At 40.3% G+C, this 25,486-nt stretch overlaps 1 protein-coding gene across 1 annotated transcript in view; it reads right to left on the bottom strand.

Annotated features, from left to right (window-relative positions):
- Nucleotides 1–2,217: 2,217 nt before the first annotated feature.
- Nucleotides 2,218–25,486, bottom strand: part of SLC25A37 (solute carrier family 25 member 37) — a 72,859-nt gene continuing 49,590 nt past the window's right edge. Inside the window, exon 4 of the mRNA XM_069214130.1 lies at nucleotides 2,218–14,998. Within this exon, the coding sequence (XP_069070231.1) occupies nucleotides 14,469–14,998 (530 nt within the window). The 3' untranslated portion in view covers nucleotides 2,218–14,468. The remainder of the gene's footprint in view (nucleotides 14,999–25,486) is intronic.

The following is a 25,486-nucleotide window of genomic DNA, read 5'->3' as shown; positions in this document are numbered from 1 at the left end:
ATCGCAAGACTTGTGGAAGCATAGAATAGTAGAACATTTATTATTGCCAATTGAGTTTCACTGCATTTGTGCCTTTCAAGTGTAAGCCAGTGTATAAGAAATAAGACATTTTGAAATCTACCATCTAAACCACAGGCTAGTACAGGTACCCACAAATTCAGAGATGAAACCACTTCTCCTAAACACCATATCTTGTACCCATTTCAGAAATGCAGAGGTTTCCTCAATACCTATTTTTCATTCTACATATTTCACCATAGGAATTGGACTATACTCGGTAGTCAATGAAAACCATTGTATGGTGCAGCTCAGTTGTTGGCAACCAGTATCTTGGGTTCTCAGAGAAACCCTATATTGACCCGCAAGCATAAGAGTCAAGCGGACGTAATGGTCTATTGCACTTATAAATGGGCCATTGTCACAAAAAGTTACAGATGAAAATGCGGTCACAAATGACCATTTTCTCCTACACATTTTCAATATTTCTTTATTTCAACAGTTATTTTCCATGGGAAAACCTTGAGTGATCTACACATATGACCTCTTGCTGAATTAAGAATTTGCCTACTTTTGGGAAATATATAGCTTTCCTGGATCACCCACGAGCTTTACAATGGTTTCCACCACAGGTGATTGGGGGGGATGCAGGTGGAATCCCAGCAGTTAAGGGGTTAATAGCTCAGATTAGATATTTTGGATGCACTGTCCTGTCACACGCTGACAACACACTGTTTATAAGTGGAGCCAGGGGCAGCACAACATTTTACATACTGTTTCAAAGCAGTACAATCTTGGATGTCTTTTAAACTGCTTCAACTTAATGTTGATAATACAGAGTTAAGGATGATGGATAACTATGTGACCATTTGGCCCGACTCTCTAGGTATGACTCTCTCCCCTTTCTCAAAAGTCAAGTCGATGGGGTTCTATCTGGATGAACAGCTCTACGATACACCACATTAAAACAGTTTCTTTACCATTTCTTTTCTTATATTTAAAACTATTAAGTTCTGCTGTTTCTCTCCACACCTCTGCATGCACATGTAATCTCAACAATTGTTTTGTCTAAACTAGGCTATTGTAACCTGTATTAAAGTTTTACACAAACCTCACTAAATAGTTCACAGAGGATTCAGAACTTTGTAGTCAGCATATTACGTGGACTGAAAAAGTATGATCAGGTTTCACAGGCTAGAAACAACCTATCTGACAACTAAGGAGAGCTTGTCTTTAAAGCCCTGTGCATAATGTAGACTACCTTGTATGGTCTGGAGAAATCTCCACTTGCTGCCCAGTGCCAGCACTGTAACTCATCTAGACCCCTGTGCATAATGTAGACTACCTTGTATGGTCTGGAGAAATCTCCACTTGCTGTCCAGTGCCAGCACTGTAACTCATCTAGACATCTTTGTTTTCATTTCCAGTTATTGTTTTCAGTATTAGACGTAAAGATGTCTAGATTAGGAAACGGAATGCCGTTTTTTATCGGACCTATACTATGGAATAAACTTCCTTCAGGAATCCCACCTATCAGCCCTTATCTATATTGTAGACAAAAATAAAACTTCTCTTTTCTGCTAATTGTTTTGCTGGTTATATATTCTTCATGGTCGGATTCATAAGCTTCTTCCGTTTGTCTTTTTAGTGCGAAGATGCCCGTTGGGTGAATATGCACTCTAAATTGCGTCGGGGGGGGGGGGGGGGGAGGGGACGACACAATCAGGAAAAGATGTTTGCATGTCACCACTGCAAATATTAAAAGTCAACTGGAGAGAACATGACTCCAAAGGGGGTGGTGCATAGAGAGTAAGAGCTGGAGGTCTTGGAAGATGCCGTGTGAGTCACCAATAGGAAGTAATACCTTTTTAGATGGGCGAAAGTCAAGCATTGAGCTGGTAATTCTAAACAGCTGCCGCACCATGTTGGGGTGGTCAACAACCTTGAAGCTTGGAGGGCCTTCACAAAAGATCAGGATAAAGCAGATCAGATTATACAGGGCAAAGGTGATGAAATTCAGGTTTTCAAGGGTGCTATTAGTGAAGCAAAGCACGCAAAACGTAGACTGAACCTGGATCTCAAAGCCTTGAAGTTTGAAATCTCTGAACATTATGGCAGACTCGATGGTGACTGACTTCAGGCTGACTCCTTTTACACAAACTCTTACAACAAGCTTTACAGTACATTTAAAATCTTAAGATGAATGACAAATAACACATAAGTATTTGACAAATACTTTATTTTAAGACAGCTCCTGTGCGTAACTGCAGCAGCATATTAACAAACTTTCTGCAATATTAAATATATAAAGTCTATCATATTCTTCAAAACTTATAACATTTCATAAAAATAAGTATTTAAATTTCGAAATTCAGACGTGTTAAAAACATTTGTAAAATAACAGCAACATCTCTTATTCGGTTATAAAAATAGTGTGCGTTTTGCAGAGATAAAAGCAGCAATATACTTTGTGTTTCCCAAAACTGAAAATTAACCAACAACATTTGGTAGGAAAAATAAACCATATAAACCACAAAGCTATTGATAGATGAGAAAACTTCAATGTGTCTCCTATGGGAAATCATGACCCAGGAGACCTGCATATTTTGATTAAGAAACAAAATTCACTAGCACACCGAAAGGGTCCCAATTCCGAAGAATTTGGAGTGATAAATAATATACTCCATTTACTGTTGTCTGTCCAACTTATATGCAAAGTTCTCGTATTGATGCACATGTCCGATTTTAAATTTCTCATGACATTTTGCTGGTGCAGTTGAACATTCCTGTAAGCTGATTTTAGGAAGTATAAGAAAACAAGGCGAAGGGATATATAAAACGTTAACTTGGGAGGAAAATAGGATGCAAAGCTATCAATGTGTTTTTCTACATTAACCACCAAAGCCAAAAAGAGAACAGCTTGCACAGAGCACTAGAACCACAAAATAGTATTATATAGATCAATAATACACAGTCCACAATTGTGTGGGTTTTAGTATTTCAAAGTTTAACAGTCAGTCACAAAAAAATGGATTGCACAACCTGGGAACTATGGACCATGGACCCATTGGTAAACGGGTAGGAACAGAGAGTGATGAACTATGCATATATTAAAACAGGCACATTGTGAATTACAGGCTTAATGTGCCATCAAAGAGTTTTAGTAAATTAATAGTCCAGAGACATAAAGCAAACCGATTTTCTAATATCAAAGTTGTAGATGGCACAAACAGCTTGCACTTTATAGCAACTCAAAATTCATTTTTTATTACAAAGGGAAGGCACAGAAGTATTGGTTTCCTGTATTAAAAAGAACATTTATTCAAATCCTTCATTAGAACACGTGTATGTTTTTGATAATCTGCAGTAAATCTGGGTAAAGAGGAATGAAAAATAGTTATTTCATGTTTAAACTTGTGAACTGGGCCTGTAGGTGGGAAGGTAACTGTTCAGGTTTCTTTCTTTCAGTTTGTATTGAGGGCTAATTATGCTTGAAGAACGTATTTGTGCTAGCAGTTTTAACCTACTAGAAGGTAATCCTGATGTCAGATAATAAGGGTACGTAAATGTCTGCTAAGGAGTGAAGCTGTTAGTCAATTTTTCATTAACGGGCTGTGCTGACATCACCAACGAATCACAGGACAATTAGCTACTGCTCTCTGGTAGATGAAAACCAAACCACACAAAACATAAATATGTTCTTGATGTTACAAAGTTGCTCGAAGGCAGTTTAAGAAATCCCCGCTATTCTAAATCCAATTATGCTTAAACTACTCAGTACAGCTCCGCATTCTTTAAATATAAACTGTTGCAATGCACCTTGGGTGTTCACTGATAAACACTGCAATGACAAATTCTAACACAATCAGGCCTCTTGCTTACAGTGAAGGAAGGTGAAAAATCTGGGATCAAGTTTCTTACAGAGATGGATGGCCAAAAACCTGGATTCGTTTGCAGATTCTGCAAAATCCAATTTATGTTGGCTTATCCATGATTAAATGAACTATGAATGCGCTTAAATCTATCAATAATATTCATATGATTGTTTGAAGGTTCTGTTGGTCTTGAAAAATACACAATGGTTGCCCATGGGAAATACAATTGAATACATAGTCACCTATCTGATTAAAGAAATGCAAAGAACATATTTTCCATAGTTATTGCAGTAAACCATTTTGAAAGCTGAGCCATCCATGAATCGAAATGTTTTGGGGAAAAAAATGAACACCACCAGCTTTTTTGAGAATTGTGAAGATGGGTAATTGCGAAAGGTAAGGCAGTTCATTTATTGTATAAGAGTAATGTGATAGTTCCTGCCTCTAAAACATTTACTCACAAATTTCTCAAACAGTGTGGCTCCACCCAATAGCAAGTGCTTCAAAAATATTGCAGTACAAAATAAACATGGATATACAGTTAAAGGTTAATGAAGAAAATATATCAACCATAACCTTAACTCTAGTGTGGGCTGAAGAGAGGCAGATGTCTTTCGGAGTGTTTTTACAGAGAGGCATCCTAAAAATAACAGAAACAACTTCCCAATACCAATACCGACTGTGAAACTGACAATATTAAAGCTTAGATCATAATATCACAAATCCTTTAAAGTTCAGGAGCATCAAAAGCCTCAAAAAAAGCTCCTATAATACAAAAACATAGAATTCAGACACTCTTGTAAAAAAACTAGTAATTTTAATGGCTCCAATTAAATTGAGCTTAAGTATTAAATCGCTCCCATTTAAAAAAGCATAAACATTCAAATTATTCCTATACAGCCAAAGTAATCCTCTGCATTCAGCATCTACACCCCCTCCCCACACAAACACACTGCCCAAGAGAGGAAACACAAGCACAATATGGAATTGGAAGGTTTGGTGAATACATATAAATGATATGCCAAAGACAAGACGAGAAGGTCAGGTGGCATAACTAGTGTAATGCAGTTTGAGTAATATAACTACTGACAAAATAGTTTTAACTGGTTTGTTGAAATCCTCCTTGTGCCTCATTTAATAAACTATCTGGTGACAGGAAAGAAATGTAAATCTTGAAATACTATAGTTTACAGGAAGTAAGGCAAGCAGTGCCTTAAGCATAACCTGGTACATGAGAAAAATAGAACTAGATGAAGATACATATGCTAAACATAATTCAATTTGAAAAAATGTTCGAAAGTTTATGGCTCTGACCACAAGATGGCAGCAATTTACAGTTAGCTGGGAACGTAGCCAAAAGGGAACAAATATAAAAGTAATTCTAAAGTTTAAGGAAAAGCTCATGGCTCAGGTCAACATTTCGATGGACACTAAAAAGATTCAATTAAAGACTAAAACTAGCACGATAATAAGCCCAGAAATTGTACACAGCCTCTTAGTGATATGTCGAGAAGGTTTAAAAAAAAAAAAAAAAAAATAAGATAAATGCAAGCTATCCCACTACCAGTGTACTAGGCTACTACTAAACTGAAAGTTTAATGTAGGGAAGATAGGACTAAATGTAATTGTCTCAGCAAGTTATTGTATTAATGAATACTACAACTTGAAAACTAAGATACAATAGGAAAGCAGTGTTAGCTGTATGGGCCCCAAATGGCCTGGAACTAGGCCTTCACAAATGCAGGCAAGCTATGTGCTCCTGTGCACCACTCTAACCTCAAGAGGGATTAGTTGAATTCTCCTACACTGGGAAATCACGACTTACAACTCCACTGAAGACAATAAAGAATAGACACTGAGACACTTGCATCCTAAATCTCCATTACAGGTTGACGTCTTGTTTAAATGTTAGCTTAGCTTATCGTGCACGGGCTAAACTGAATTATGTCAATACTTTAGAACTGTGATAAAAACTGCTAGGAAAATTCAACACATACTCCCTGAAGGTGCATGTAAATATGAGAGCATATCTTCTTTCAGTGCTGATATGACAAACAGTGTAGCTATCACTGCAGGTTAAAGACTGAAAAAAACCGGAGATGCACTTAAGACCATCAACATTTTGACAAGGGAAACGTGCTCTGTGATATGAGCCACTGAAAAACATAACAATGAATTCTTACTCAAAGGAAGCGCACATTAGCCACTAAAAGTATGATTCATGTATATGTAAAATCTAGTGTTGGCTGCAGCATATTCACAGTACCAGCAATATAACAACAACTGCGTTTAAAATATACATTTCACATTGACCACTGGCTGATGATGCAAGGCTCCAAAGTGTCTTATCCCTCCAACAAACATGCACAACCTCCATGGCTATAAATTTATGAGGTGCAGATTCTTGAACACAATTATTTTGAAATGACAATAGCACCCTAACTTCCTCAGCTATCCTAACTTAGCAAACATACTGAAGAAGCAGAACGTTCAGTCAATACATTTAATGAAAATTTTGTTTTGCAGTAAGCCCTTCATCCCCACTTCTTAAATAAATTTAATCAAGAAAACCCTATCAGTCATCTGCAAATACTTGTATCTCACTAGCTCTAAAACATCCTTGATCAACAAGAAAAGGTGTCTCGACTACTGTGAAGTAAACACAAAATTAAACAGAAAATGTGGCCAGTACAACATTCACATTACATAGATATGCCTTAACAAAAGGACTCCAAAAGTAAACGAGTTGAATATTTCCTCAAACATAAGAAAGCTTGAAATTCAAGAAATACCAAGCGCACCAAAAGGCTCAAAGGTGGTTTGCTTTAATATTTAGGTAAAGTTCAGGTAGGTGGTCATGGTGGGATGAAGAACCAATTGTCAACAATAATCTTCTTTCATCTGTTAACTCCAAATGTTATTATCTAAAAATCCATGTGGTCAATTAGGTATGTTAAACAGGACCTACAATATGTAACCTTAAAACAGATTACCATTTTTGACATTTCCTTATATGCACTTCATCATAAAACACAGTTTGTACCCCATTTAAAGGACACATCATCTAATCACTTCGAGAACAGGAGTAGCAACTAATGTATTCACAGAAGCAAAACCAAAATCAAACAACAGCTCATATTTCCACACACAGAGTTACATCATCTAACTTGTCTAGCTATGCACTTTGAAACATCTACTGAAAAAAATATTTGCTCAATATACAACTCTTAGAGATGGCACTGCTATCTCCTTTGTAAAAATAAAAATAAAAAAGCATAAGTGAGATTTATAGGCCAGTACATTTCAAAAAGATGCTCTGGTCAGATCAAAAACAAGCGAAACAGTACACAGTGGCCTACTTCACAAAAAAGCTGAAATAACTCCTACAAGTCATTAAGCCATGAAACTTGGGTGCCCGGAAACTGGTTACAAGTATAACATTTTAACTTTCAAAACATCAGAGCAAACCTGTCCCTTAGACACAAAGGCTTAACGTCATTGTTCCAACTCCATCCATCAAGTATTCTATTCTTATATTATGTATTCTACAGCCCTCAATAACTGTACTCCTCTCAATTCCATGTTTTATGCCAAAGCAAAAATGCTAAAACACACTCATGAAATTATATTTTTCAATGCATCTACTCTCTTTACAAACAAAAATCATAGATTACGTCACAGTCATTAACTAGGTGTGCAGCTATACAATATCTCCAGCAAATTTTAAGTGATGACTATGAAATATCTAAAAGCTTCTTCAGAAGTTAGATAAAATGTATACACGTACTGGTTTATCTAGGAATGCCTATTTTCCCTCTGTGTATAGATGTTAGTATGGCACAAAATATAAGCTGTAGTCTCAAGTAGTTATCCCAAAGTTAGAAGCACACAAAACATGCTTTTTGAAAAACGTAGGCAACAACATTCAAGATTAAGATAGTATCTAGCATTAGACCTTGCACAGGGTGGAAAAGTATTATATAGAAAAAAAAAGAAAAAAAAAAAAAGGGAGGTTGCAGTTTAATGGACATTTTAAAAGACTATTTTTAACAAGCTTCCCCACATATCAATGTGTTTTAGGTCATTAAGAACTTTTGTATAAAGCACTTGCTTCTGGCTCATTTATATAAAATTACTAAGTGAGTGTAGAACTGTCAAAAAGTGTTGACAACTGAACAGAATAAAATAATGTTTCTAACTATCAAAATATTGTAACAGAATTATTTTATCCTAATCATCAAATAACAATATTTTGAATCTGAGCTTTGCCGAACTACACAACTTTAATACAGGCAGAACCAAGGTTGTGAGGTAAAATGAAACTGGTAAACATGTATTGACATTCCCATGCTAAACAAGTATTTATGTGCTACCTTCCATGTGATTTGTAAGAGGAACAAATTTATATTTGCATACAATGGAACTCATTTTTTTTCCCACAAAATATATATATATTTTTTTTATAGTGAATAAATTCCCTCTCTCCAACTCCTACCAACTCTCCCCAACATCCCCTGTACTCAATTCTTCATTAGAAATGGGTCTCATTACGACTTTGGTGGCCCGCCAAAGCCGTACAGGCGAGGCCGCCGCCAGGTTGCAGGCCTCTCCTCCCCCCTATTAGGATGTTCCTGCTGTACTGGCACTGGGAACATCCTCAGATGCATTAGTCTCGGCTTCTCATGGAGTCGAGGCCACTGCCGCCATACACGGGGGCTGTGCAGCATCCACAGAATGCAGACTGTCTGTTCACGCAGACAGTGCACATATTGTGGGTCCTGCATGGGGGGCCCCCTACACTGTCCACAACTGTCATGGAAGTGCAGGCCCCCCCTCCCCCTCCAAGTGGCATCTTTTTGCTTTTCCGCCAGCCTTTCCATAGCGGGAAACCAGTCATGGAAAAGCTGGCGGAAAAACAACTTGTAATCAGCACGGCGGTGCTGAATTCAGCATCGCTGCAGCTGACTGGGAAAATAGTCTGCCGCCAGCCTGTCAGGACCTCTGGTCCTGGTGGTGGCAGCAGACCACTGGTGGACAGACTATCAGCATCCTAATCTGACTGTGGGACCGTCAGCCCGTTTGCGGTCCGGCCGTGACTGTACTGCCACGAGTGTAATCAGGCCCTAACTCATTTAACACAGGCATTCCCTTTAAATATTTTTGTCCAGAGTCTTTCACCCACCACATTCCACCAACAGCACAAATAAACTACACAGCAATGTGGATTCTCCTGTCTAAACTTTAAATTCCCCTCCCTTGCTCCTCCAACCAGATCTATCTGAATTACATTCCTCCTCTGCAAGTTCCTCTAGTTAGATTTGCTGCTACCCTGGGACGCCACCAGAGCCTGTGGTAGTCTAGTAACAATATGCTGCTGCAATCAGCAACAAGCAGTAAAGGAAAGCCTACTCTTAATAACAGGAAATTGATTTTAATGGCTTTGAATTACTGGTGTATACCTTAGTACGTATTCCAGAATTATCCTGAGTATTTCATTAAAGTTAAATTTATTCAAAACTCTCGGTCACTTACTTATTTAAGATGTCTACAAAATGCATTTCTAATAATTGTTTTTCACAGTAAATGTTTCACTCCAAACACTACCTGCGTGTTCTTCATTTAGTTGGGCAAGAAGCACAGAAATAGGCTACATCATTTCATCATTCTGAAGATAAGCAAAGGAAAATCCTGAAACAAGGTCTCAACTGAAAGTAAAACAAAAATGTTGTTTGAATTTCTCAGTTTGAGTCCAGTCTGTTCTTATGACTGGACATCCTGCAGTCAACACGGATTATGGGAAGTGAGCAAAGGTTTGTTGGATCATGAAAGCAGATGACTACTAATTGCATATGTTCCTGTAAAGATGCAAGAATCTGTCTGTTACATGGTGTTTGTTGCCAGACTTATGCATGTGAAATGTTTTGAGTAACAGTGCTACTAAAAATAGACTATAGTACTTGACAAAGTATGGCCTCATGTGGACGAGTTTGCACCAAAAGTATTCACAACTCCATGGTTCATGGAATATTAGGGAAGTGATTTCCCGGGCACTAACTGATGTACAAATTTATTGTAATGCAACTTAACCTAATAGCAGGGTGTGATCATCCTAGAAGTTCCACACAAGTCGCAGAGAAGCTACTTAGCCTGAGTTGCGCACAAACCTAAGCTATTTCTTATGCAATCTTAAAGAAGGGTAGAATGTCCAATGCAACTTGATATTCATTTTTGACTGCGGAAGGTACTTGCCAGCTACATTCTGTCAAAAACATGAACTAAAAGTAGAAATGTATAAGAAGGATCGAGCAAGGCACCAGTGTACAGGGAGTCAGGGAAAAGGTGTGCGAGGGGAGAGACCTTGCTTCACAAGTCTCCCCACAGTCAGGGTTCATCTAGAACTATACTATCTCAAACAGTAACCACAATAAAAAATTTAAAAAAAACACTGAGACTTTAAAAAAGACTAGAGGGTGGATTTGTCAGCGAATGAGAAAGGGAATAGAACAATGCTGCTTCAGACAGCTTGGATCTCCGCAAACTGGCTGTACTAGACATCCTCACTTGAACATGCATTGCTCCACAAGGAAGCATAGAAATCGTTGCGCCTGTAGAATGTGTATAAGTAGCCCATTATGCCCCTCATCCTACATTTTGTGACAGACATACCTGTAGATTGTCAATGGTGAAGCATTACACCTGGAGAAATATGCGTGGATAGCAGATGAAGTTTGGGTTCCATGCATGATGCAGCAGAGCATGATCATGGGATCAACTATCATGCAATTGCTCCTTAGCTGTTGTTGAGCTGGCATCACTGCCACCAAAAGTCACAAATAGTTGAACAATGTAACACGCAATTGTGCCAAGATCCGAGCACAGGGCAAACAAAGTCCAAGGTATTCAGTGTCTCCGCAGCTAATAAGGAATGAAGACAAGGGGGGGGGGGGGCGGAAGGGGGGAATGGCAAGACAATTATCGGATTCAGATGGAAATCCTGCAGAAATTTGGCGAGTACTCAAAACCATCTTGTTCTTCAGTATATTCTGAGACATTTAGGGTATGCAACTCACTTGTGCACCTGGATAAAGTTGTAGTCACCCAGAAATAAGTTTTCCAAGTAAGTAGCTGTAAGTCATAAAAGGCTAAGGACTCAAAAGAATTATGCATCATCCACGCCAGGTCAAAGTTCAAGATCCAAGAGACAGTGGAGCACAAGACTTGGCGCATCAGATGTCTTTTGACCACATTCATAATGAAAAGGTCTACACTAGTCTAGGCCTGCTCCAGTAAATTCCATTAGCTGCAAGAAAAGCCTTGCGTGTGTCCAACAATATCAGAGCCAGGTGACACAAGCAAGACAAATTTATATAGCGCCACTGAAAAGGTTGAGGCCCTTTGACAGTGTCCAGAGGCAGAATCCCAGCCATTTGCTCTTCTAGTGAATTTTGGTGGAAGGCTTCCTAGCAGCAGGAATAACTGGATTCATATAATACAGGTTGTCCAGTACTAAAGGAAATGGCCTTGCCTATAGCAACTTTCAAATTCCCTGGGTTTATCACAACACTTGAAAAGGACTGGTGAGAAGACAGGGTTGTGGAGGCAGATCATGCTCCTTTACTGATACAAACGCCATGATATAGCATCCGAAGGCAAAACTTAGAGTCATATACAGATAAAAAGTGCACAAATCCCACTGGAGAGATTTGATTTTCATTATTATCTGCATACAACCGAAGGATTTTCAGAGAGTGCCCTATACCAGTAGCCACACACAGAAGTCAGGCATACAACAGAAAGCTCGCTTAGAACGGCACAGAGGTTATGCAGCATAGCCAGTGCAAATGGTTACAGGTTTATATGGCATGAACCCTTTTTTCTGTGGAATTAGACATCTGATCTAGAGAAAGAAAACGATGGCGGGATTAAAAAAAAATAATGGCTAAAGACGATCAAAAGATCACAGGGGTACTTGGGGCAAGACCTCACATTTGTAATTTGGTGGGCACAAGAGAAGAACATTTAGATCTGCAAAGATATGGAGAAAAAGGCAGAGCGGGCATGCCTGCAGGAAATGGGGCAATCTGCATACAAAGGGTAAACAGTAAATGATGCAGTACAGGTGAACAAAATAAATATGTACCGACAGTAAGAGGCAGTCCCAATCAGGCCAATAGGTGGTAAGGTAACCACATGCTGAGAATGAGAGTCAATTATTAGGGTACATGGGGTTTCCTAAAAATTCAAGCAGACGGATGTTTGAGCTTGGGTTTTGGCAAGAAATCCAGCTTCATAAAGAAAAGCACTTACAAGGATTTGAGTTAAACAATTTCTGGTACAGAGAAACCAGAAGCGAAAGCATATCCTAATGAAGAAAATACTGATCACTTAAAAAAATATGCACATTGGATTCCTCGTGCAGGTTTATGAAACACTATAATGAAGCCTGAAAACAATAACTTCATTTAGAGATTTCAACTCTATCCCTTTCTCACTAGGATCAGTATTTTTCTTGTTTCTCTGTTATGAGTGATTGCTAGCAAAATGAAAAAAAACAGGTTAAAAAATGAATTCAAGTTTGTCATGAATTATCTCAATGTAAGTTAAAAAGTGTCAAACTGAAGTGCCATAAACTAGGGACAACTTCTCCGTTTTTTTTTTTCTTTTTAATCACCAAGGACTTCACCAGATCCGTCAACCAATTAGAGTCCCAAATACACCTTGGAAAGGATCTGTGTTTAATATGCACAAGTAACGGAACACATACAGACCATATCTGTGGAAACCAAGGCCTCTTAGGATTTGTGGCATCTTCGCCAAGAAGCTGAAACTTTGTACCGATGTAAGGGGGTGCAAGCACTCACAGGGCGGCCTCAAAAAATGCCTAGAAAAATGTTTGGGAATGTGTGGCAAATCGTATCACCCATAAGAATATATAGAGAAGAAGAAAGTGAAACTGCACGACTTAACTCCCACCCAGAAAAGAAAGACAATACAATCACTATCACTTGCATTGACTTTGACACACAGAGGAATAAACTATTCAGGAGTCAGGCACGTTTTCTTTTTTATGAGATAAAAAGGACTAGGATGTCTTCGACACAGGAAAACATATTTTAAAGACACATAGTAAGCAAATAGATTTTACTAAAAGACTAAGCTCAAAAAGACAGTCATATTTAATACACACATGTTAAGAACCCATCTTCTCCCCAAACGTACCTCACTCTTCATACACCCCTGTGCAGGATCCGTCCACCCTCACACCAGACTCAACTAAACCATCAGTTTACTATTAAATGGTATTTAACAGGCTAGCGCTCTTTTGATGGGTCAGAAGTCACTGAGAAGCGACTGGTGTGAAACACTCTTCCATTAAGAAGACGCCGGACTACTAGGTTAAAGGTTTCTGATCATTAGCACCATGAGGGGAAACTGGGATAATTTGTTTACCAAATTATTGTACTGATCATATAAGTCAAAATTGTAACTTCCAACAAAAAGAGATAAAGAAAAGGTAGATCAGAGAAAGAGAAATAAAAACACAGGTTATGAATACAATGTTTAAAGACTCCACAATCATATATTAATCTTATCAAGTGCCATGGATTTTTATCCTGTTTTTAATGTAGAGTGAGAGGTCTGAACATATAATTTTTCTAGGGTTTAAAATTAGTTTATTGTCCTATTTATTCCTGTTGTATCAATTTACTTAAAATGTACCAGAAATTAATAGTCTTTTGAAAAGGGGGAGGCCTAAAAAGAATAAATAAATAAATGACTACAATCACTCTAGGATAAAAGCACTTGTCAAAAATAAAAATCCAGAGATGTAACTTTTTGGGTTTTCCCTAAAAATAAACTGGTCCCAAGATTTGTTTTCATAAATATTCATGATTACATCCATTAGGGCACTATCATTACTTGCGTGCATTTCATTACAACAATTCATACCTTTTCTACAGCTTTCATTTTAAGGTACAGCCAAAAATGAACCTCAGTAAAGAAAAAACTACATAAAAATAAAGGATAAATATTATCCATCTATTATTATAATTATCAATATATAAAAAGTAGTATTTTGTTCACTAATTTGCATTTTAAAGGTCTAAATCCAACACTCAATTCCAGCAGATATGCATCTCTCACAGCCTCTAAACAAAGTTCATCAATAACCACAGCCAATGGGAATGTTCAGAGAAGTCTCTTCTTGATCCTTTTGCTATTAGTGAAAAGTTACTTTTAGCAAATGCAGCCAGATGAAACATAGGACAAATATAGCTGCTCCAATTAAAATAGGAATAAGTCATAATTTGTATTCAATGACAAATCAAAACATTGTGGTCCTTGCCCATAGCAGTACAACCTCATAGCTGCAAATGCAGCGTTACAAGCCAGGTTAATGGCAAAAGGACCATACACATGCTGCGCTCTGTATCTCTGTGCATTAGGTCACCTTAACCACTTTGAGGCAGAGTCCTGACTTGCAGGGTAGCGTAGTCGCTGGAATGCAGATGTTAACATGGTCACTGAGGAAGTAAAATTATATGCATAAATCACATCAAAGAAACTTGTGACAAGACCATGACAGGTCTACAGTCAGCCCTTCAATATGAAGCCTTTTTTCTCCAGTTTGTGCTTTGTAAGAAAGTACTTGAAGAACTCATACACAGACCATGCAATAGCAGTCGATGGCATCTGGTAAATAACCCTAGCTTGAAGACCTTTAAAATATCCTGGAATGCCACCAAGAGTGTAAACTGTTCGAAAGGCATTTACCATTCCAGAAAGATGCCCGCTGATGTTCACTGAACTTAAAGCCATATTTTCCTGAGTGTTCAACAGCGTTTTACAGACGTCAAGAGGCGTAGTGGCTGCAGCAGACACAGCCCCAGCTATGGCACCAGACAGGATGTGAGACCGTGGGTTGTACTGCCGATCTGGATTGATTTGCTCCTGCATAAATTCATAAGTAATGAAGTGTATGGCCTGGAAGGGGATATTCATGGTCAGTTGGGTAGTATAACTTCGATAAAAAGCGCCCAATCCTTCTGTCCTGCTTATAGTCCGAATGCAGTTCAAAACATTCTTGTAGGGAGAATTGAACATCTGCATTCTCTGCTTTACAACTGGATTCCGGATTTGCGTATGGAGTGATAATTCCAGGTTGGAGAAGATTGAATCCATCATGTGACAGAAACAGATAAGTAGACAGAGGGAATAAAAAAAATGAATTAGAAAGTTTCTTGCATTAAAAAAATAAATTAAAAAAAATAAAAAAAACACAACTATTAGACCTGTTACTCTTTACTAAACAATTTTACTAGCACAGAGTACCTTTTATTGAATTTATACCATTGAGATTTCCATGCAAACTAATACATTCTAAATGCCGACATTTGTTACTCTTTTTTTGTATTTGTAGTATGGATCATACAGGTTGACCTTTCAAACACAAAAAGATTATCAGGAACGCTGTACTTTGATCAGGTGCAAATGAAACTTTCCTTCAGTTTGTTACTGGTTAAGGTAATCCATTTTTCTCCCATTTTAACATTTCAGATATCAAATTGCATAGGACTTTAAATTCAAGGTCTACCTATCATGTGTATTGGATACAAACACAGGCATGAAGTGGAACGATTCTGTTGCATTAAGGACATCACAAAGTGTATTTTAGAACTTGGAGGAAACTGAAAACCATCCAATTTCTGGAAGAAACCAAGTGCACAGTGGAATCCACTGTCAAATTTCCTCTACTACCTTGTGATGGAGGAAAATCAGCTGGTGGATTCTACGCCATATTTAGAGTTTCCTCCAGAAACTAGAGCATTTTTTGAAAGGAGGATCTAAAGTTTTAAATCTAATGAAAATGTCAGAAAAGCTACATTGCATTTGTAAAGAAATAAACTAGGTCATGCGGTAATTTCATGTGCTGTTTAACATATAACAAAGTAGTTACTTGGCCGACACTATGCAGAACATAAGTAGCAGAGAAAAATCAGACAATAAAATTGGAAATATTAAAAATATCACAAGTTACAACTTATGGCATAAAAAGTTACTATTAGCAAAAATCTATATATGAATCATCTTTTTAGGGGCGAGCGCAAAGCGCTCCGTCCCCGATGTAATCTCTTTGGGCTTCTAACCACACCCATGTCACGTCAGTACCTTACATTGGCTTGTGGGCTTGCCTTTTAAAATCCACTTGCTTTCATCAGTGAAAGGCTTGAATAAGTCATGCCTGTTCCGGTGTTTAGCCCTCTTCGAGTGCACCGGCCAACTAGTGGAAAACTACAAGGCTCCAGGTTTTCTGTACTGCCTCTACATTTCGCACTATTTCCACAATAGGTGCCCCTGTAGTAGCCCCTTGTGGAAGTCGGTTGGACAAGATGGCTTTGGAAAGATGTGACTTCAGGGGACATCATCTTAAAACCTCTGCGATATGCAGAGAGGTGAAAGGATCCTCATGAGGAAGGAGTCTGAAAGGCATCCATGGCTTTGGCCGTATCCATATCTTGTTTGATTTTCTCCAGCATTCCATCAAGCTGAGACCCACATTTTCACCATCAAACAGCAGTTTCTTAAAGCCAGAGACAGACAGGCCTGCGAAGGAGGAGACCAGAGTTAATCTGGGCGCACACCTGATGGTTCTGTTGGAAATCAGTTTGTCTTCTGACCAACTCACGTCCTCTTTCAGAGTGCTCCTCCAAGAGGTGATGGAGGAGCTCTTCCATTTTATCCCAGTGGGCCCGATGATATCTAGAGAGCAAACCCATGGAATTGGAGATAGAGAGGTGATTATCAGATTGAGCCACAACTAATTTACCAGCTGCATCTATCCTTTATTTCTATTTGTCCAATAGTGGAGTGTTCCCGGTGTTCTGAGCAATCACGCTCTTATAAACATTACAAACCACTAGGGAATTTGGTGGGAGTTGGCCTCTAATATAGATATGGTCTGAAGGGAAGGCTTTCTATTTTTTGTCAGCCAATGGGGTAAGAATCCAGGCTTTGAGCGGCTCCTTGAAAATATTACAACCTGGGTTGAGCAAACCCTTCAGCAAAGGCAGATAATGCATGAAGACATGAGGCAAAGAAAGTCTTAAAGAGGTAGCCCTCCACAATGGGCTCTTTACCCTCTCCAAGTTTAGGTAAGCAACAGCGCTACCTATAGCCTCATGGTAAGAGGAGGTGTCTTCTGGCGCGAAAGGTCAGGCAGGGAAGTGATCAGGATCATTATATGCAGGAAGACCTACATCTTATGAATTCCAAGGGTCTCCATGTGGGGGTAGGTCTTAAGTGACCCGCTGATCGTGTCCACAAGGGTCAGAATGTGGCGACAGCTGACGAGTATGAGATCGTGGGGTCAAGTAAAGAGGGTAGGAAAGGTGATGGTGTGGATTTGGGTGGAAGCAGTCCTGTATCAGGAACTGGTCTGGTAGCTTTATCTGCTTCTTTCGCTGCTCTGGATGAGAAGGGGCTCAGGAGCTTCTTCAAGCTGAGCTGTCTGTTAAGAGGCCAAGGATCCGGAGTAGGAGCTTGTGTTACTATGCTGTCCGTTTGGGGGTGTATGGTAATCTGTTTCTTTCAGGCATCAAACTACTCAAACTTCTTGAGAACCAATTCAAATGGGTTTTGGGCTGTTTTTCTGGTTGGAACAGTGTTTCTGCACCAGACCAAGCTAGGAGCGGGCAGCACCGAGGGCCTCACTTTCAGGATTTTCTCTGGTGTTGAGCTAAGCGGGCCATGGCAATTTGGCCTGCAGCTATATGGAGGTTGACTCACTTCGAAAATGTGTGTTTAGGGGTGGGGGTGTCTCTATTTATATAGAACGACAGGAGGTATTTTCTAGTCCTTCTATAGTGTTCATGTTCATTGCTTGTATATGTGGGTTGATGTGCACAGCCACCCTGAGCGTGAAGAACAAGGCTGTTTAGCCGAAAAACGTCACTGGGGCTGGTGACTGTACCACAATTAAAACTTTGTTGAAACATCCCTTGGTCGAAACGTGTCTAGACAGGGCGATAAACTTTTCATTTTTGCTACAGGACACGTTACCTTGCCTTCACAAGCTTTCTCCCTTTCGCAGCTTCCCCACCACCATACGCACCACCCCCAACGGGCTCCACATTAGGAGGAATCTGGGACAATTTGATAGCTATAGAGTAATTGAGATTTTATATATATATATATATATATATATATATATATATATATATATATATATATATATATATATATATATATATATATATATATATATATATGGAAAATGTCACTTACCCAGTGTACATCTGTTCGTGGCATTAGTCGCTGCAGATTCACATGCTGTGCACAGTCCGCCATGTGGTGTTGGGCTCGGAGTGTTACAAGTTGTTTTTCTTCGAAGAAGTCTTTTCGAGTCACGAGACCGAGGGACTCCTCCCATTTCGACTCCATTGCGCATGGGCGTCGACTCCATCTTAGATTGTTTTCCCCGCAGAGGGTGAGGTAGGAGTTGTGTATGCTAGTAATAGTGCCCATGCAATGGAGCGAATACGTATGTACATAATGAAGCTTAAAGTAATATTTACAAATGTACAAATGTTCAAGATCTACTTCGAAACGGCTACAGGCCGCCAGGGAGGCTGGTGGGCGCATGTGAATCTGCAGCGACTAATGCCACGAACAGATGTACACTGGGTAAGTGACATTTTCCGTTCGATGGCATGTGTAGCTGCAGATACACATGCTGTGCATAGACTAGTAAGCAGTTATCTCCCCAAAAGCGGTGGTTCAGCCTGTAGGAGTTGAAGTAGTTTGAAATAATGTTCTTAGTACAGCTTGACCTACTGTGGCCTGTTGTGCAGTTAACACATCCACACAGTAGTGCTTGGTAAATGTATGAGGCGTAGACCATGTTGCTGCCTTACATATTTCGTTCATTGGAATATTTCCTAGAAAGGCCATGGTAGCACCTTTCTTTCTGGTCGAGTGTGCCTTTGGTGTAATAGGCAGCTCTCTCTTTGCTTTAATATAGCAGGTTTGAATGCATTTAACTATCCATCTAGCAATGCCTTGTTTAGAAATTGGATTTTCTGTATGAGGTTTTTGAAAAGCAATAAATAGTTGTTTTGTTTTCCGAATTAGTTTTGTTCTGTCAATGTTGTACATTAGAGCTCTTTTGATGTCTAATGTATGTAGTGCTCTTTCAGCTACAGAATCTGGATGTGGGAAGAACACTGGTAATTCTACCGTTTGATTCAAATGGAACGGTGAAATTACCTTTGGTAAAAAATTTTGATTTGTTCGTAGGACTATTTTATTTTTGGGTATTTGAATAAATGGTTCTTGTATGGTAAAAGCTTGAATTTCACTCACTCTTCTTAGAGATGTGATGGCAATTAAAAACTCAACTTTCCAGGTTAAGTATTGCATTTCAAAAGAATGCATGGGTTCAAATGGTGGACCCATGAGTCGTGTTAAGAGAATGTTGAGGTTCCATGAAGGAACAGGTGGTGTTCTTGGTGGTATAATTCTCTTTAGGCCTTCCATAAAAGCTTTTATGACTGGTATTCTAAATAATGAAGTTGAATGAGTAATTTGCAGGTAAGCTGATATTGCGGTAAGATGTATCTTTAAGGAAGAGAAGGCTAGATTTGACTTTTGTAAATGTAGTAAATATCCTACTATATCTTTTGGAGATGCGTGTAACGGCTGGATTTGATTACTATGGCAGTAATAGACAAATCTTTTCCACTTATTTGCATAGCAGTGTCTAGTGGTAGGTTTCCTAGCTTGTCTTATGACCTCCATACATTCTTGTGTGAGGTCCAAGTGTCCAAATTCTAGGATTTCAGGAGCCAAATTGCTAGATTCAGAGATGCTGGATTTGGATGTCTGATCTGTTGTTTGTGTTGTGTTAACAGATCTGGTCTGTTTGGTAGTTTGACATGAGGTACTACTGAAAGGTCTAGTAGTGTTGTGTACCAGGGTTGCCTCGCCCATGTTGGTGCTATTAGTATGAGTTTGTTTTGACTCAACCTGTTTACTAGATATGGAAGGAGCGGGAGAGGGGGGAAAAGTGTACGCAAATATCCCTGACCAGTTCATCCATAGAGCATTGCCTTGGGATTGATCTTGTGGGTACCTGGATGCGAAGTTTTGGCATTTTGAGTTTTCCTTTGTTGCAAATAGATCTATTTGTGGTGTTCCCCAAAGTTGGAAGTAAGTGTTCAGTATTTGGGGGTGAATCTCCCATTTGTGGATCTGTTGGTGATCCCGAGAGAGATTGTCTGCTAACTGATTCTGAATTCCTGGAATAAATTGTGCTATTAGGCGAATGTGGTTGTGAATCGCCCAATGCCATATTTTCTGTGTCAGGAGACACAACTGTGTCGAGTGCGTCCCTCCCTGTTTGTTTAGGTAATACATTGTTGTCATGTTGTCTGTTTTGACAAGAATGTATTTGTGGGTTATTATGGGTTGAAATGCTTTTAGCGCTAGAAATACCGCTAACAGTTCTAAGTGATTTATGTGAAACTGTCTTTGCTGTATGTCCCATTGTCCTTGGATGCTGTGTTGATTGAGGTGTGCTCCCCACCCTGTCATGGAAGCATCTGTCGTTATCACGTATTGTGGCACTGGGTCTTGGAAAGGCCGCCCTTGGTTTAAATTTATACTGTTCCACCATAGAAGCGAGATGTATGTTTGGCGGTCTATCAACACCAGATCTTGGAGCTGACCCTGTGCTTGTGACCATTGTGATGCTAGGCACTGTTGTAAGGGCTGCATGTGCAACCTTGCGTTTGGGACAATGGCTATGCATGAAGACATCATTCCTAGCAGTTTCATTATCATTTTGACTTGTATCCTTTGTTTTGGATACATGGCCTGTATTACATTGTGAAATGTTTGAACCCTTTGTGGACTTGGAGTGGCAATCTCTTTTGCTGTGTTGATTGTCGCTCCTAAGTATTGCTGTGTTTGACACAGCATAAGGTGTGACTTTGTGTAGTTGATCGAGAAACCTAGTTTGTGGAGGATTTGTATGACATATTTTGTGTGCTGTGAACACTGTCTTAGCGTGTTGGTTTTGATTAACCAGTCGTCTAAGTACGGGAACACATGTATTTGCTGCCTTCTGATATGTGCAGCTACTACTGCCAGGCATTTTGTAAAAACTCTTGGCGCAGTTGTTATTCCGAATGGCAACACTTTGAATTGGTAATGTATTCCTTGGAATACGAACCTTAGGTATTTTCTGTGTGAAGGATGTATTGGTATATGGAAATACGCATCCTTTAGGTCTAGTGTTGTCATGTAGTCCTGTTTGAGCAGTGGGATTACGTCTTGTAATGTAACCATGTGAAAGTGGTCTGATTTGATGTAGGTATTTAGTGTTCTGAGATCTAGTATTGGTCTCAGACTGCCGTCCTTTTTGGGTATTAGAAAGTACAGTGAGTAAACTCCTGTGTTTATTTGTTGTTTTGGTACTAATTCTATTGCTTCTTTTTGTAGCAATGCTTGAACTTCTAGTCCTAGAAGGTCTATATGTTGTTTTGACATACGGTGTGTTTTCGGTGGGATGTTTGGAGGGAATTTGAGGAATTCTATGCAATAACCATGCTGGATAATTGCTAAGACCCAATTGTCTGTTGTTATTTCCTCCCAATGTTTGTAAAATTGGCTTAGTCTCCCCCCCACAGGTGTTATGTGATGGGGCTGTGTGACTTGTAAGTCACTGTTTATTTTGAGGAGTTTTGGGGCTTTGGAACTTTCCCCTATTCTTCTGGAATTGGCCCCCTCTATATTGCCCCCGAAAACCTCCCCACTGATATTGGCTCTGGTAAGTGGGCCTTGCTTGTGATGTTATGGTTTCTGTTGGTTGACCTCGAAACCCTCCCCTAAAAGGTGTTTTGTGAAAAGTGCCTCTGCTCTGCGGGGAGTAGAGCGCGCCCATGGCTTTGGCTGTATCAGTGCCTTTCTTGAGTTTCTCAATAGCAGTGTCGACTTCCGGCCCAAACAACTGCTGTTCATTAAAGGGCATATTTAGCACGGCTTGTTGAATTTCCGGCTTGAACCCCGAAGTACGCAGCCATGCGTGCCTTCTTATTGTAATTGCAGTGTTTACTGTCCTTGCAGCCGTATCTGCTGCATCCATTGAAGAACGTATCTGATTATTTGAGATACTTTGTCCTTCTTCCACCACCTGTTGCGCCCTTTTCTGGAACTCTTTGGGTAAGTGTTCTATGAAATGCTGCATCTTATCCCAATGAGCTCTATCATATCTTGCCAAAAGTGCTTGTGAATTGGCAATGCGCCATTGGTTTGCTGCTTGTGCTGCCACCCTTTTGCCCGCAGCATCAAATTTACGACTCTCCTTGTCTGGAGGTGGCGCGTCCCCTGAGGTATGAGAGTTCGCTCTCTTACGAGCTGCCCCGACAACTACTGAGTCCGGTGTCAATTGCGTTGTAATATAAACGGGATCTGTTGGCGGTGGCTTGTATTTTTTCTCCACCCTTGGGGTTATGGCTCTGCCTTTAACAGGATCTTGAAAGATTTGTTTGGCATGTTTTAGCATTCCTGGGAGCATAGGTAGGCTTTGGTACTGGCTATGGGTGGATGATAGGGTGTTAAACAAAAAGTCATCCTCAATTGGTTCGGAATGCAAGGTGACGTTGTGAAAAGCAGCCGCCCTTGCGACCACCTGTGTGTAAGATGTACTGTCCTCAGGTGGCGACGGCCTTGCAGGGTAAGAGTCTGGGCTGTTGTCTGATACTGGGGCGTCGTAAAGGTCCCATGCATCGGGATCATCTTGACTCGTAGTATGAGCTGGGGAGTGCATCAGTGGTGGAGTTGTTACTGGTGATGCATGTATTGATGGTGGTGGAGACGGTGGTGGAGTTGTTTTCCTTGCCACTTTTGCCTGTGGCTGCTTGTCCTTTTGTTGAAAGGCAAGTTTTCTTTTAATTTTAATTGGGGGAAGAGTGGTTATCTTCCCGGTGTCCTCATGAATGTGGAGCCTTCTTTGTGTGTAATCTGGCTCTACAGTTTCAAGTTCCACTCCAAATCTATGCTTTTGCATTTGGGAGGTTAATCCTTGTTCCTCTGTGTAGGAACTTGTTTTCGGCTCCGAGGCTGGATGTTTCGGAACCGAAACTTTTTCGGATGTCTTTTTAGGCTCCGAAGAAACTTTTTTATTTTCGGCGTGGTTCTCGGTGCGAATGTCTTCGGTGCCGCTGTCTCGGGTCCGAGGTTGCTGTGTGGCGGTATCTCAACCTGAGTCGGATGACTTCGCCACAAGCGTGCCCTTTTTCGGTGCCGATGGTCGGTCACCTATTTTTCGGGTTAAGCCATGGCCTGTTGGTGGTGGCTTCCCCTGGGCTTTTGTTGACTTCTCGTGAGTCTTATGTTTCGACGTCTTACTCACGGTTTTTGGCGTTTCTTCGGCCTCGAGCTCTTCAGAGTCTGACTAGTGGATGGAGAAAGCTTCTTCTTCCTCCTCGAAACGCTCTTGTCCTGTCGGCGTCGACGCCATTTGCAGTCTTCTGGCTCTTCGGTCTCAATGTCTTTCTCGACCGAAACGCTCGACAGGCTTCACAAGTATCTTCCTTGTGCTCGGGAGACGAGCACAAGTTACAGACCAGATGCTGATCTGTATACGGATACTTGTTATGGCGTTTTGGGCAGAAGCGGAATGGGGTCCGTTCCATCAGCCTTGTAGTCACGTGTGGCCGGGCCGACCAGGCCCCGACGGGGGATCGAAAAAACCCCGAAGGGCCACCGGAGCTCTTCTGAATTTGGTGTCGATTTGTTCCAACTAACCAGATACCAAACGCAAACAATACCAACTTTTTTTTTTTCCCCGAGATTCTAACTAACTTTCCGACCCGAAACACGGAGTGAAAAGGAACACGTCCGAACCCGATGGCGGAAAAAAAACCAATCTAAGATGGAGTCGACGCCCATGCGCAATGGAGTCGAAATGGGAGGAGTCCCTCGGTCTCGTGACTCGAAAAGACTTCTTCGAAGAAAAACAACTTGTAACACTCCGAGCCCAACACCAGATGGCGGACTGTGCACAGCATGTGTATCTGCAGCTACACATGCCATCGAATATATATATATATACACACACATACACACACACACACACACACACTTACGGGGGGAATCTATGGTAACATTAACATAGTTAGGTGACTACATGAACATTTTGAACTCAAACAAAAGTCAACCAGGTTTAATTAGCAGAGCTAACTACAACCTATCCCTCGCCATGCACCGCTTATGACCTCAATTATTACATAACTCATGACATGTAATATGACATCACTGATGACATCGCCCAATGAGTTTAGATAATCGCAGGTAACTACCATATTACTTTTTTACCTAATTTTGTACAGCCTGTGTCCAAATAATAGATGTGTTTACAAAATACCTGAGCTCCTAAAGCAGGTGCGTAGAGGTACTGAATACGTTATAAATCTTTATACTGAATGGTAACTATGTGCAGGTGACAGTTGACCATTTGTGTTCAGCATGTTCCACACAAGTTTTTTTGGATCTTCAGAAATTTTTTCCAACAGGGCAACATATTGTACGCAGCCTTGAGTTATTAGAATCATTTCAGCCCAACAATTTCTACATAACAGAAGACTGTGTGCACCAGGTACTAATCTATATACATATGCTTGTTAAGCTTTAAAAAGACAGGCTACCTGTAAAGGTTTCACCAGAGTATGAAAGCTGCTGATTTTATGACCTTTAGCACCTCCAGGCTTTTTTTTTGTTTGTTTTTTTAAACAAATAGTACCTCGTTTTGCATGGAGTGAACACGGTTCATAGAAGATACTTTTTGATAGCTGCATATTTCTCATGAGAGTTCCACTGTCTCACACACGGGAGGGTGGCGTCTGGCCCCCTTCCCGAGGGCTTATTAGGCAAGAAGGATGCCATCTTTCAGGGTCAAATATAAATTTAAGCAAAAAAAATTAAAAAAGAAAAGGGAGTCGACAGAAAGGTAGGGAGATAATGTTTAGAGCTCCAGCCTACTGGGATCAGATTTTGTGTTTGCATCCGTTTGGCAGGAGATTTGAAAATGCTCCTGTTAGACGGGAGCAAACACTGCCTGTACTATTTCAGGCAAGGAAACTACTATGTCCCAGGGGGGTTGGCTCCCAGGGACAAAGCAAATGAGCTTGGCCCCGGTAGGATTGTGTCCCCAGGGCCATTAGAAGTTCATGGAGAGGGGTTGTGTGGCTCTCCTTTCCCTTTAAACTTTTGTTACACCCTGGGTTGATGCCTGCCCAGTGCATTTTCTAAGGCTAGAGGAGGAGGGGCAACAGTATCCCCTACACTTAAACACATTGGCCCTGGAGATCCCATTCTCAGGGGCCAAATATGGCTTGGGGGAGGGGGCCATGTGCCACCCTCCCATAAATAATTAGACTGTGCCCCGAGGGATGGGGTCCCATGGCCAAAAATGGCTCGTGGGTGTGTGTGTGTGTGTTTGGGGGAGGGGACTCTGCAAGATATCTCACTATTTTTGACTTTTCTGAGCCTGTCAAGTCCTTCTTTTGACCCATTTTGCCAAAGGAAAGGAAGTTGCCTAATAATTATGCACA

This window comes from Pleurodeles waltl, chromosome 11 (genome assembly GCF_031143425.1).
Source record: "Pleurodeles waltl isolate 20211129_DDA chromosome 11, aPleWal1.hap1.20221129, whole genome shotgun sequence".
NCBI lineage: Eukaryota > Metazoa > Chordata > Amphibia > Caudata > Salamandridae > Pleurodeles > Pleurodeles waltl.
Note: the sequence above shows the minus strand (reverse complement) of the source record. Positions and strands in the feature narration are given on the sequence as shown.